This window comes from Benincasa hispida, chromosome 9 (genome assembly GCF_009727055.1).
Source record: "Benincasa hispida cultivar B227 chromosome 9, ASM972705v1, whole genome shotgun sequence".
In the NCBI taxonomy this organism is placed as follows: Eukaryota; Viridiplantae; Streptophyta; class Magnoliopsida; order Cucurbitales; family Cucurbitaceae; genus Benincasa; species Benincasa hispida.
Genome location: NC_052357.1, coordinates 1,232,046 through 1,247,828, shown reverse-complemented (window position 1 = coordinate 1,247,828; position 15,783 = coordinate 1,232,046). Strand labels below are relative to the sequence as shown.

Here is a 15,783-nt window from a genome sequence, read left to right as displayed (position 1 = left end):
AAACCAAATTCGTGGACTCTGCTTTAATCCATACAAAGATTTACGAAGGCGATACACCGTTCCATTCTCCCCCTGAGCAACAAACCTTGGTGGTTGCTCCATATACATCTTTTCTTAAAAATCACTATGAAAAAATGCATTCTTTTAATATCAAGTTAATGTAAAGGCCAATGGTTGAATGAGGGTAATGAAATTAACAACCTCACAAATGTCATTTTTGCTAATGGAGAAAAAGTATTGGCATAGTCAACACCATAAGTTTGTGCATAGCCTTTCGCTACAAGGCGTGCTTTTAACTGAGCAACAAAACCATTAGGATTGACTTTAATCGCAAACGCCCATTTGAAACCAATAACCCTCTTTCGTGCAGGGAGAGAAACTAAATCCCAAGTACAATTATCATCTAAGGTAGTCATCTCCTCCACCATTGCGGCACATCAACCATGATGAGACAAAGATTCATGAACAATTTTAGAGATGGATACAAACTCTAATGATGCAATAATGAACATATAGAAGACGACAAATGGTTATATAAAACAAAAGAGGAAATAGGATTAGCACACTTACGTTTACCTCTACGAAGAGCAATAGGAAGATCATCACTCGTTTCCAGATCCAATGACAAAGAAGACTCTGGTACAGGGCATGGAACTAAAGGAGACGGAGAAGCCTCTGGTACAAGGCATGAAATTAAAAGAGACGAAGAAGCCTCTGGTATAGGGCATGGAACTGAAGGACGTTGTTGTCGAGTATAGACCTTAACGATGAGTGGAAGAATAGAGGTAGTCACGGGTAGAGATGAATCAATAAGAGGATCAAAAGGGGAAATAATTGTGTAGACAAGGAAATCATCTTTTAATTTCTTATGCTCCCCCTAACTCTTATTCGAAGAGAAAGAAGTAGATGAAAAGAATGACGAATATTCAAAAAACATGACATCAGGAGAGACAAGATATTTATTTAGACTAGGAAAATAATACGGATACCCCTTTTGAATACGGTAATAATCAAGAAAAATACATTTTAAGGATTTTCAATCCAGCTTGGTATGTTGAGGCTGAACATCCCGAACAAAGTAGGAACAATCAAATATTTTGGGTGGAATCGAAAATAAATCTTGTTTAGGGCATAAAGTATGAAAAGATATCTCACTCTTAAGAATGGAAGAGAGCATGAGATTTATTAAGAAATGAGTTATGAAAACAACATCAGCCCAAAAATATTTTGGAACATGCATCTAAAACATTAAAGCCCTGGCTGTCTCAAGGGGATGACAATTCTTTCATTCTACAACCCCATTTTGAGATGGAGTATCGACACAAGAAAATTGATGAAGAATGCCATGGGTATCTAAATAAGACTTGAGTGCATGAGAGAAATATTTCTCAGCATTATCACTTCGTAAGATTTTAAGAGCACCACTAAACTAAGTTTGAATTTCAACATGGAAGTTACGAAAATAAGAAAGTAACTCAGAACGATTTTTCATTAAATATAACCACGTCACACGAGAATAGTCATCGACAAATGTAACAAAATACTGAAACTCTCCTTTGGACTCAATAGTACATGGACCCCAAACCTGATAATGGACTAAGTCAAATGGAGCACTAGTTCGTTTATTGACTCGAGCATACAAACTCAAACGATGAAATTTAGCAAACTAACATGACTCACAATCTAAAGAAGACAAATGTTGAAGCTGGGGACGAAGACTCTTCAACACAAAGATAGATGAATGACCCAAACGACAATGTTCTTTGAAGGGAGACGATAAATTAGAGCATGTGATGGCTGTAGGTATTTGTGATTCAAAGATATAAAGACCTCCAAATTCGTACCCTTTACCAATAGTTTGCTTCGTAGTAAAATCTTGAAATAAGCAATAATTAGGAAAAAAGAAGACATAACAATGAAGATCACGAGTGAGTTTACTGACCGAAATCAAATTGAAAGATAAATGTGTTAAATTTAAAATTGTGACAAAGAAATTGATTCAATAAGATGGACGGTTCTCGATCCTAAAACAGAAGTGGAGGTTCCATCAGCTATGGTGACATTAAGTGAAGAGGTAGACGTACAAAGGTTATAGAATAAACTAGGGTTACCTATCATATGATCTGTAGTGCCAGAGTCAATGACCCATTTCGAAGTGGAGGAAAGAAAGGATTTATAGATATAGCAGTAATGGGAGTAGAAGGTGATGTTGTCAATGACTCTTCATACTATTAAATTTTAGCAAACCCCTCTACAGAAATCATAATTGACTTGTCAAAATTATCAGGAGAAGAAGTGACATATGCAGATGGCAACCTCTGACCCTTATTCAACAATCTTCTGCATTCACGTTTCGTATGGCCAGGTTTATGACAATAGTAGCAAACAACACCTCTTAATTTGATGGTTGGTTATTGGGATGACCTTCGGAGATATTTGATTCAACCCACTTATTACCTCTATAATCATTTGTGCGCCCAATCAAAGCACTGCTAGAATCAGATGACATAACTGCTTGTAGCTTCTCTATGCGAAGTATTCAAGTATAAGCTTCTTCCAACGATGAAATGTTTCAGCTTGACAACATTTGTTCTTTGGCCATCTCGTATTTAAGTGCAAGACCAACTAAAAAACTCATGATAAACAATTTTTTACGTTGAGCCATTAGAACCTTTGGATCCGTTCTAATTGGCATCAAGGCATTGAATTCTGCACATGTATTTTTGAGCTCCATAAAGTAGCTTGTAGGGGGTTTTTCTCCTTGATCAAGTTGATATAGAGTCTTACAAACATCAAACACTCTATTAATTTTCTCTTTCCCAAAATAAAGAAAATTTGAATATTCCAATAGTTTCTTGACCGATTTGCAATGATTTACTAATTCAACGATTTCACGATCAATAGAATTCTTGATTTGTAGAAGCATTCTTGAATCCTTCCACCATTAAATCATTTTAGTAGCATCAGTTGGCGGATGTGATCATCCATCTCAATGCTCCTAATAAAGTGACGAACATTTGATCTCCATGAATAGTAATTGAATCCATTCAACTTACGTTACTTTTGATACCATAGGAACCATCTTAGATGTGACTACTGGTTTCTTGTCCGCTATTACCTCAAAAAAGAAACACCTGACAGAAGAGAAGCAAACCCTAATTTAACGAAGAGATTTTTTTTTTCAATGAACCATAACCAGTGAGTATATAGCCCAAACAAACACACCACCAAGAAAAGGAAGCAACACCGATGGCACTTCTAGAAGACAAGCAAAAATAGGTGGCGTCCCAATGGTAGAAGGAAAAGGCGGTATGTGAGCCTCACGTGTTGGTCAGATGGACATCGGACTTTGGGGTTTTGTAGATCGGTGGCTGGGTTCCTCGATGAACTGGGGGTGTAAAAAAATAGCGAAGAAGATACGACCCTCCCTTTTTTTCCGACGATGGCTGACGGTTGACGGCGAATGGCGGCGGCGGTGAATAGCGGCGAACAATCCAAAGATGGCGGTGGTGAGCAAAAGTATAAACTCACCCCTCCACAAAACCTTAGATGTAACACAAACGGGTTCTAAATTCTCAAACCCTAATTTTCTAGAGCTATGATACCATGTTAAACTCTTAGGTTTGAGAGAGTCAGAATACATAATTTCATTCACTAAAAATATGAATATATACAAGTGTACAAGAGTGATTAAAGAAAGAAAGCATAGAAAAGGAAAATATAACAAAAATATTTACAATAAGGGAAAACCCTAACAATAGAACTATAATATTTGTTAAGAAAATTTGACATTCAAAGTATTGAACCACATTGTTCAAAAACTCATCCCCCAAGAGAATAGCAGCTTGAGATGAACATTGTTCCTCAATTCAAATTTGATGAGATTATTATTAGAGATTTGATTGAAAAATTTTAATATCTTGATGGCTTTAATTTTCCTACCATAGATCTACTCTAAACCCTCCTATGCGTAGGCGCTGGAAAGAATAGTCCAATAGAGTTTTATGGGCATTGAAGGGTGTTAAAATTTTATGGATATTAATATTGACTACTCACAGATCATCTATCAATTTCCAAATAAATGAAAGCCAACAAAAGCTAGTTAAAGATCAAGTAGTCTTTTCTTTTTTAACTAATTTGTTCTAGAAGAACAATTTGTTAATCCATTTGAAAACCAAACAAGTTATATGCTTATTAAAATAAGGGCCATGTCTAGCCCATACCATCTAAATCATGTTAGCTCAGGGTCCATGACTCGGATTCAACTCAAGCCTTCTTTATCCTTTCTGTTATAAAAATATTAAAATATAAAGATAGAAACTATGTATCCTAAATTTGTATAGGGTGCTGCGAACGACCAAGCATGGAGGTCTCATTGGCGTCTATGAATCTGTAATTTGATTTTTGTTCCAATAATAAATTGTTCTCTCCCTTTACCCGTGGATATAGCTAATACACTGTAAGTAAACCATATAAATCTTTGTGTCAATTTCTCTACTCTTTACATTTTATGTGTTTTTTTTTTATGATTGATTTCTTGACATACCTCAACCAAAACTATAAAGAAAAAACACTATAAAGCACAGTTCTTTGTCTTTAAGATCTTGGGAGTGAGAGAGAGGATGTCCTACAACTGAAGGGCAGGACCCAGTTATTGTGCTTACTGGGCAGGATGAATTTTATAGTTCTTTTAAATAACAGACATGATACATTTGGGGATTAGAGCAGGCCCTACCCATTTTCTACGTCTTGTTTTCAAGCCATTGGTAAAGCAACAAATCAGCAATTTGACAAACAAAAACACATCCATTCTGGCTGATATGAGATTTGTTTTTTAAGCCAAAAACAGTGAAAATGGGAATTTGAAGGCTACTGGCCAAAGCATAAGTCATGACATCATAGCTTTGTATGAGATTATTATAGCTTTTGAAACATGGTTTTATTTTGCAACTGTGATCATTTGTGCCTATAACATCTGAGAGGAACAAGAGACTAAACCTCATGAGATCTTTTCAAAACCTTTTTCAGGAGATCCTGAAATGAGGCTTCTGAATGTTACATTTGATGCAGAAGCATCCATATACAGTAACCAGGCTGAAATTGTGTAGTAAACAACACTACTATGCAAAATAAAAAGGGAAAATAAACCAACAAACTTCAATTTCATTGCCTGTTATAACAACTTCGATGTTGGCATGGTCCATAAATCATTTGGTGTCATTCTATGTCTTCATGCTTTGTGTTACTATTTTCAGCAGAAGCAAGCTCAGCTTCATATGACTTGGAAGGCAACCTCTGATACATTCTGGAAGCGCTTGGAAGAAGCCTAATCCGACCAATGATGAGTGCCTGGCTGAGTTTCTCATAGTTCCACCGCTGCTGAATGTATACTACAACCGCAAGGATAAATGCAATCAAAGGAATAGCAACATCTCCAAATCTGGAGTAGAAGTCCATGCTTGGGTTCACAAAGTCATACTCCTGAACAAAGTAAGGATTTATAGTTGGAGCTCTTATGAAGTCATAAATGTGTGGGAGAAGCCTGACCAGTGTGATTCCAATGAAATAGAACTTCCTAAGAGGCTTGCAATCAATTTGCCATAACAAGTTGCCAATGATTTGAGGAAGTAAGAAAAAATCTTGAACAAGACCCACATACTCTTGTAGGTCTTTTTCCCATCCCTGCATCATGTGGGAACTTGAAGATCTGCTAGGTATCAAGTAACTCTTAACTCGGATTTCAGCTGTCTTTGCAGTGTGAACTATGAGAATGGCTATGTACCCGACGAGATGTATGAAGAAGGTAGCAACAAGCACCCACTTATCACTGGGCACGCGATGCGGTTCAAGAGGAGCTTGCCGCAGTAACTTGATCCTAGATTTCCAAACCTTCTGGCAAAGCCTCAAAGTCAATAGAAGTGAGACCACAACTTGAAGCTTGACTATGTAATCAATCACAAGGAACCAAAGGTTATTTTCGAGATCGTATGACTCATCGTTAGATTCAGAACCTCGTCGCTTGAAGAGAGCTTCAGCACCAGTGACCAGTGGAAGAGTATATCCAAGGGATTGAACTCCCAGTGTAACAAGAGATATGTATGGAACAGACTCCAGATTATGATTTATATAAAATATCTGGCTCAAGATGCAAGCAATCGCCAGAGAAAGTGTCAATATTCGGAGTATACCCTCTACACTCTTACGAGAAAGAATATCTTGGCGCTGCCTCCGATACATGATCGGCATTGTTTCAAGTTTTATTGGGCTGAAATAGAAAGGGTCATCTTCTGTTCGTCGGCTCGATATGGAAATCTGTGCAGTTGGATTGATTAACCACTGAGCTGTAGTGGGAGGATAAGACACAACTGCTTCAATTTGACAATCCAAGCCATCTTCAAGATCCATGCTCTCAAACAAAACTTTCCATGACGAACGAACGTCCCTGCAACCAACTAGGTACATATGTCCAACATGTGGATCATAAATGCCCTCCACGAAAAGTGCAGAGAAGTTGCTATCTGGCTGTTCTGAGAGTGAGAGCAATGCAGATACATTCACAAGCAGCTGCTTTTCAGTGTATTCAGGCATAACATGATAAGGAGTTTCCATATCAGAGTTAGATCCATTTAACCTTGACCAATCCCGTCCGAAAAAGGAACCAACAGAGATAATGTCCACTTCAACATAAGTTCTGGAAGCTTGAGAACCAAGTGCTGGATTGGGAACTGCAGGGACATGAAGGGTGAGATCTTCTAGGAGAAGAGACTCACTGACTACATATGCATCTGTGTCTTCCAGCTTGGGATAACGCAGCAATGACTTCTTTACGACGGACCGAAAACTGAAAGGCTCATTTTTCTCAAGCACGGCACCAGCTGAAGCAATTTTTGTATAGCTGTAAAATGGACGAGACTCCCTAAAATAGCTCCACAGCTCTGTAGGCCTTAATAACTTCTCAAATGACATCGGTGAGTATGTTGGCTTGTCATTCATGCTCGAAATTGAACCCACAAGAATGCTTCGTTGTTTTAGGGTAAACGAGGTAGGTATATACAGGCAGATCCTAGAGTCACATGAAATCTTATCAGCATTAACAAGTCCAACACAACCAACCATGCAAAGTTGCCCACTGGAAGACTTCCACATTCCCTCAGAGACCATTGTCATGTTATTAAGTGCAGATCTTCTCCCTGCAGCATAGAGATTCTCCGATGGCGAAACAGCTCGAAAAACAGCAGAAACACTAGCAGAAATACCATTTTTGCTAGAGCCCTGCAGCTTACATTTCACATCCTGCATATAAAGTCTCACATCTTTGAAACCTCCATCAGTACTATTGATCACTTCATCTGATTGAAATGGACCGAGTTTCCTACAAAATTCATCTGTAGAGTTGCATCTCCAATTTGGGAGGATTGTGAAAGCTTGTTCCTTGGTCATTTCTTGCAAAACCCTGCAAAAAGAAGAACCTCTATATGTAGTAATGTTTTTCTTCATAAAGTTGTCATTGTAAGGATATGGAGCACATGCTTTTTTGACAACTTTCTCAGATGTGAAATCATAGTTCGCATCACCAAGTTGAGACGAAATGTGAATGTCATCAAAGTACTTTGAGTTTGACTTGAGGTTTAAACTTTTCATTTCACCTTGGACTACTCGACTTGTCAGCGTATATTTCATTGGATAGCGCAGAACAAGTAGAATTTGATCATCTTGGAGAAGTGGCATCTGGTGACGATTCACATTTGAATTCTTGGCCCAACTCCATGGGTCATCGGAGTCTTGATCACGAGAGGGTAACATCCCAGTACCCAACAAACACAACACTCTTTCCCCACCATTCTTCTTAGATTCAGTATAGATTCCTTGAAAAGGAAGTGTAAGCTCAGAGCGGCCAGGCCAAAGCTGAAAATAAGGATGTTCAGAGGACCATTGGTCAAAAGCACCATCCGAAGTTATCCCCATTAACAATAACCCACTAGCACTAACAGATTTTTTAGTTTGATGGGAAGGATCAATGTCAGTAACCCAAAAGGAAACTAATTTCAAAGGGATCTCAACATTTGTAAAGTCCCTTCCATGATACATATAGTAACTCTTTTCTGAAAACGCATGAGTTAGATTTTCAAAAGGCATTAAAGGATACTTTCCCCCATCTTGCCACCAATCACCATTCACAAATTGAAGCTGTTCCTTCATTCTTGTAAACCTAGCAGTATCAGAGCTTAATTCAGCTGCCGAAGACAGAACAGATTTGCACTGTTTCTCCACCTCATCATATCTTTCATAATTGTAAGTTGGAGTTTCATTAGGAATTACATCTCTAGAGTCTTCAACAAACCCAACGTCTACGGATTCTGATTGAGCAAATGAAAAGCTCAATTCTCCAAACAGTTGGAGCCCCCAAACAAAGAAAAACAGAGAGACAAGGGTTTTCATGGCTTTAAATACTAATTCCAGTATTCATCAGTCACGGAAATGAAAACCCAGATGGCCCTTCGAAAGATTCTCAACTATAAGCTCGCAAATGTTGCGACTTTCGTTGAAACAGGACCATGAGATCCCAACAAAATTGAGTTTAAGGATCACTAACCTCGATGTCTGTCGTGATCGATCCCGTATCTCTGTTCTATCGAGGAAATCTTAATCTTCAGTACAAAAATGATGGGAAAATGGTGGAGGAAGCAATCGATCAACTGTGTGAAAGACAGAGAGAAATGGGCTTGACTGAAGTTTGGATCTTGGAGCTGAAGTTTATTCCAAATTTTCTAGTCGTTCTAAGGTCTTGATTAGTTGGTTGCGAAGCGAACTACTACGTTTTTTCATTTCTTTTTTCCCATAGGGCGTGGAGGACAATACTCACAAAGTAACACTCGGTTTGATAATCATTTACCATAAGTTTTTATCTTTGAAAAATTATGGTTGTTTTCTTCAAATTTTTTTACCATAATTTTTATCTTTCTCGATAATATATTTGTGTCTTTTGTGAAATTTAAAAAATTAAAATATTTTTTTAAAAAAAATTAACTAGAATTTAAATTTTTTTTATTAAGAAATGTGATAACTATACTAAACAACACCGGAGAAAATTAAAAGGATATTGTACTTTTAGAAACTATTTAGGAAAATATTATTATTTTCAAACTATTTATAAAAATATTGTTGTTTTTTTTAATAAGTCGAGGGTTGAAAATTCAACCTAGATAGGTCGAATTTTGAACCCTCGACCTTCCTTTCATTTGTACATCAAACTTTGAACCTTCGACCTTGCCCTTCCTAACATTATTATTGAGTCTGTTTAATTATCATTCGGAGACCTTCCTCTATCAAAAGTATTTCTAAATTTTCATAAAGTCCCCCTGGAATTCCTTCCAAAGCTTGTTGAATAATTTTTACGGATTCTGTCATCTCAGCAAGTCTGACTAAATAACGAGCTAATGAATCTCCTTCTTTTTGCCACTGAACTTCCCAATCAAATTCGAGAGCGAGATTATGAGAGACAGCGAGACGTTTTGAGAGAGCGAGAGAGCGAGATTTTGAGCGAGAGCGAGAGCGAGATTTGAGCGTGAGCGTTGAGCGTGAGCATGAGCACAGAGCCAGAGCCAGAGCGAGATTTTGATAGAGAGCGAGAATACATAACAATTTTTCCTTTTTTTTTTTCCTTTTTAATTATTACACTATTTCCAACCTTCTTCTTTTCTAATCCTTTCTTCTTTTTTTTAATTTTCCATTTTATAAAAATATTTATTATTTTATTTAAACTCTAAAAGAATAAATATAAAAAATAATAATAACTCATAAAAATAAAAAATGTAAATTAAATATCTTCATTTATTTAAAATAATTACAAAAATCCAATGTGTCCCACAAGGCGGACGTCGTCGATTTCGAGCTAGTTGTCGTCGTCGACTTCGAACTTGAGGTTGTTCGGGTTTTTCTTGATGTTGCTCTGGTACCTCTACAGGCGCTTTATAATATAAATATTAATTATGCTCTCCACGACCCCGACCATGTCCATGCATGTATGAAGACGAAGGACCAACCTCTGAGTCATAATGTCCTGAACCAAATGCTGGCATCATCATCCTCGGACTAACATAATCAGTTTGACTCTGCGTCTACGTCATAGGGGGCAACTCTTCCACATTATGTGCAACCTCATCAAACTCATCCTCTTCCCGAACAGGTCCTCTACGTCTAGGAGCTGGTGGAGGAACAATAGGTATATCGTACATATAATGAATTTCCTCCATATAGCTTTGGTTGTCACTACATATAGCAAGAACCTGGCTCGGATCATTCGAAACCTCACGGAGTCTACTGTTGTTCGATCTCCGTGAATTATAAAATAATTAGACAATATTTAAAATAAATTTAAATTAAAAAATTAGATAATATTCATTCATTTACCAGATGACCCACAGCTGCTCTCGGACGAGTGACGTAGCGCCTTGTGATATTATTATACCAATAAATATATTCTGGAATGACATCTATGTCAAACTATTCAAAAAAAACCCCACTGCAATAAACCTTGCACGATAGTGCCATCGCACTACTAAATGTGTAACTTTTTCAGACTAATCTTCAGTCCTTAGGTCAATATCATGCAGTACGGGTTCAGTATTACAAGGTGATGGGATATCCTGCTGAAAACTGAATTGTCTCATCACCCTGTCAGGAAGATGCCACTCACCAATGTGAAAACATATGAGAGGACTCATCGTCCGCCATATATTTTGACCATTCGTACAAAAATTAGGCAAAGTATGCACAATAATTTTGTACGGCTCCCAAATAACCTAAACACACAAAATATTATATTAGAGAATATTAAAGACAAATACAATAAAAATGAGAATAAAATAATCAATTAGGTTTAGTGTAATATACCTGTTCAAGTTGAAGCAGGGCTGTCCTAGTCACACAAAATTTGTCTCTCCACCTAAATTTTTAAATTGATAATTTAGAATTTAAATTAACTAGATTAATGATATAAAAACTAAATCGAATTAAAACAACATACCGAGAACCGTAGGCTCGTCCAACTAACTGAGTGTCATTAATATGATGTAACTGTAGAGCCATTGTTGGAAATCGCTCCCAAACTCATAGTTGCAAAAGTATGAGAGGCCCAGCTATCTCTCGAACCTCAGGTCTTGTTGTTTTGCATAGTTGTCTATACAACCATACCAAGTATGCTCCACCCCACGAATACCGCCCCGAATCATGGAGGTTAGCTAACAGTGGCAGGAACATCAAATGAACAAAATGGCTTGATTTATCTAAAAATAGACTTCTAACCATCATTTGTAATATATATGCTCGCACATATCTTATGATGGTTTCCTCGTCTGTATCATCTGTGAGCTGACGAAATTGTGTTCCTAACCATATTAAACTTAACCTCGATCCTTTAATCTTGTCGGCAGGTGGGGTCGCACCGAGGTACAGTTGACAAACTTCTAACCAGTCATCGTACATCACTCCGGTGATCGGTTCACCATCAACAGGTAACCCCAACAACACTTCTATGTCTTTGTAGAGTGATAGTACACTCTCCAATAGACATATGGAATGTATGGGTCTCGGGCCTCCATCTCTCAACCAAGGCTGTGATCAGATGCCAGTTCAACTGAATAAATACTAATCTAGCAACCCCATAGAATCCAGATGTGCGCAGTAGCGGTAATATTCGAGGGTGGAGCGGGATAGTGCGCTAGAGAACTGCCTCTCGACGCCTGCAAGATATTTCTCCAGTAGTACAATCTCGCCATACAACATATGATCGATCAATGAACTGGTTTACAAAACATCGGGATCAACAGGTCCTGGGTTTAAAGCCATGATCTGGAAAAAAAAATATTTATTTCTCAATTAAAAAAATATTTGTTTCTCAATTAGAAGAATAGTGTACAACCTAATTAAAAGAATAATGTACAACTTAATTAGAAGAATAATGTACAACTTAATTAGAAGAATAATGTACAAGACAAGTTAATTAAAAGTTATGTACAAGTTAATTAAAAGAATAATGTACAACTTAATTAAAGAATAATGTACAACTTAATTAAAATAATAATGTACAATTTAATTAAAAGAATGATGTACAACTTTATAATATAAAAAAATTGAATATACAATAGAAGAGAGCGAGATATTCAGCGAGATTGTAGGAGAGAGCAAGATGTTCAGCGAGATACTCGCAATCTCGCTCTCTCCTTCAATCTCGCTCTCTCAATCTCGCTCTCTTCTACAATTTCGCTCTCTCAATCTCGCTCTCTCCTACAATCTCTGAGAATGGAAGCTCCAATGGAAGTAATATACAAACACATCTCTGAAAAACAATCTTTCGCCATTTTATTCGATCATTGAATTTATCTCAGCCGTTGCCTACTGAGAGAATTTATCATTATTTTCTCAGAATATTGGTTATTTTGTTTGTATGTAAATCATGTTAGATGAAAGTCCATTCTCGAGTGTGGTAACTTGCATAACTAAACCTTTATTTTTAGTTTAATTATATAAAAGATGGAAATTTGAACATTTTACCTTAAAGATATGTAACATCTTGAGTTAATTCAAAGTGTACTAATTAATGATAACATAACATCCATTAATGATAGTTCTTATGATAATTCTTATAGTTAAATTAATTAAAACCTTTTAACAACGTATGTATGAGAAATGTTGAGGATATGGGATGATTGCATAGGATTAATTAGACTAAGCTTATCCTGATTGTGTAAAGAGCATTAGTCATGGTCGCTCTCTCCTTCAATCTCGCTCTCTCCTACAATCTTGCTCTCTCAATCTCACTCTCTCCTTCAATCTCGTTCTATAAATCTCGCTCTCTTCTACAATCTCGCTTTCAATCTCGCTCTCTCAATCTCACTCTCTCCTACAATCTTGCTTTCTCTTACAATCTACTTCACACACTTATCTTCCTTGTCGAGGGTTGAAGTTTCGACTTATATATGTCAAGACTATACAAAATTAGTGAGATTCCCTTCTAGAGTGAGATCCTCATCACAAAATTAACGAGATTTCCGTGTATGTCGAAACTTCAACCCTTGACAATCCTAAAGTGTTTCTTTGTTTGTCGAAACTTCAACCCTCGACAACCCTAATTTACGTATTGTTTCCAAGTTTTTGTTAGTTTGTCGAGTTCTCAACGTTCGACCTCTACATTAGTCGAATCCTAAATCCTCAACTTCTAGCCTCGAACTCCCAAAACAATAATATTTCTCTAATAAGTTTCAAAACAACAATATTTCTCTAATAAATTTTGAAAAAAACAATATTAATATTAAAGGTCCTATCAAATCATAGGTAGCTAAAAAAAATTTAAAAAAAATTACAGTATATGAGGTGTGGGAGTCGAACCTCTAATCTAGATATTAATAGGAGTAGGAATTTACACATTCTTAACTACCTAGAGAAAGAACTCATAAAGTGGTATTACATTGTTTAGTTTCATTTTCGATCAATTCCACTATGAAATTTCCTAGAAATTTTAACATAATTTGTTGATTTTGAATATTTTTTAATATAATAGGAAGAGGAGATTCCAATTACAGATTTTTTTATCATTAATATAATATTGTGCCAATTTCAAATTTAAATTAAGACAGTCACATTCATCTATATATATATATATTAAGAGTAATTTTTCTTGGTAAAAAAATGGGAAAAATAGAATAGGCGCGTGGACTGATAATAAATGGTGCAATAAAATGAGGCCACGTAGGATTGTAAGTGGGAGACTTGGTGTGATAATGCAAGCGGTCGTTTGGATATTTCGGATATATAGAGATTTATTCAGGGGTAATCTCGGTATTTTACGAGATGTATGAGAGGAACAGTCGACCATCCCGATCGCCGGTTGACGCGCCGTATGACGTCGTGGTTTTTCTCTTCTTTTTTTTTTATGGTTTTTAATTAAATTTGACAAATAAATCTATAAAAGAATTGACAAATAAGATGAGTTCAACCCATTTTTAATCATTAAGATTCCATAGAATCTTAGACAACCCATTGTTGTGTTTCAAAAACATGTGCTATTGACATTGTTCCCAAAAAAATATATATTAGTAATAATTTCATCGGATCCAATTTAACTTAGATCTTGATTGACAATGGTTATGGATAGATTTATCAAGATAGATTAAGATTGAGAATCTAGAGAGATAGGAGGCTCGTGAACATAAATAGAGGCTCGAGACAGATTAAGGTCGATGGGCATATGTATGATTAATAGTCACTAATGACTTCATGAGATCAGTCCAAGTGGATTGGTTATGACCCAAGAGGGATTCTAGTAGTAGTTTAATGGACTTATAAGGAGCTTAAAGATCCCCCAGAGAATTTGTGGGAGGTCTAGTCATAGCTTAGAGAACTCATGGAAGCATAGAGGTAGCATAGAGCGTCCATGAGAGAGTTTAGTGGTAGTTCAAAGAACCAATAGAGGAGCTTAGGAGTATTATATGGGATCCAAGAGTTGTGCCATGAGACATGTATTACAAAGGTGTTCTTGCGCCTCATCTTGTCCTTGTTCATCTAAGTATGTGCTCAAATCAGCATCATTTGCCCCATGAGGTGTCTAGTGGTGCCATGGAGATCCTAATAGTATGGTGCCTATTGGTACCATGGAGGATCCATTATCTAGTAGTGCCATTGGATCTTCACACCAGGTCGAGTGCTCATGGTCGACTTTCATAACAAGCAAAAGTCAGAGGAAAACCGAGGGGATGAGATTGTTGGGAATGTCCTAAAACTCGCAATTCGTATTATTTAAACATATTCTATTTTTTACAATAAAAGTATTGGTGAAACTTTATTCAATAAAAGTATTATTGAAATTGTATTCTATTATAAAATCCAATAAACGAACCCATAGCTATAGTATAAATACTTTAACTTTATATAGAGACATAAAAGAGGATCAAGTCTTAGTTTATAGCAAAAAAACGTCTATAAATATATGGCTGAGATTGGTTATCTCATCTTAAGGACACTACGGATGTGGCCCACTTTGTATATGGATACAAACAATGTGATCCTGAAATCGTTCATGTAGAGACATACGAGTATGACCCACTTTGTAGGTGTTACAGGTGTTGTAAAGTGTTACAAATGATCTGATTCTGATCATTCATGTATTAGACATGTGAGTGGGGATATTCTAAACAAAGGAGTTTGTATAAGACCGGACCACGAAATGCTTAGTCTCATTATATAATGCCATTCATAATAGAGACTTTCATTTCATTAGGATGACCATAGGTAACATGACTTTAATTCTAAGTAAGTTGTGAACTCCTGCCTACAAGGGCAGTCATTTGATTTGTATGGGTGAGAGTGTCCAGATCGCCGACTCAACAAGCCTACCATTTTAGGGATTCGTCTGATTGGGGAGCTAGAAACACAACTACACAAGATGGAATTCACTCCTTCACTGAAGCAAGGGTAAATAGATAAATTGTTCCCTTAAGGGCTGATTCTGGGTCTTGAATAATGTGGTGTCACACCCTCTCCTGGCCTGAGAGGAATTTAGTCATAGTGGGACTATGATCTATTGTTCATTAGAGGAATCAATGGTACTTAAAGAGTTAGATGTAACTATAGGGGCAAAACAATAATTTGGCCCAGTTGTACTTAGGATCAATTTGTGAAGGGTCATTGTACTGTTGATTGGTTATATTCAATGGACACAGAAATATATCTGTAGTGCAAAGAGTGCAGTTGTCAGTCTTTAGTGGAGTGTTCGACAGTTAACTGATG

The 15,783-nt window shown here is 36.7% G+C and overlaps 1 protein-coding gene across 1 annotated transcript; it reads right to left on the bottom strand.

Moving 5' to 3' along the window:
• Positions 1-4,920: 4,920 nt before the first annotated feature.
• On the bottom strand, positions 4,921-8,812 carry LOC120085686. Its single transcript, XM_039041825.1, has one exon. The coding sequence runs from the start codon at positions 8,437-8,439 to the stop codon at positions 5,218-5,220; it is 3,222 nt and encodes a 1,073-aa protein (XP_038897753.1). The 5' UTR covers positions 8,440-8,812; the 3' UTR covers positions 4,921-5,217.
• Between the last annotated feature and the right edge of the window lie 6,971 nt (positions 8,813-15,783).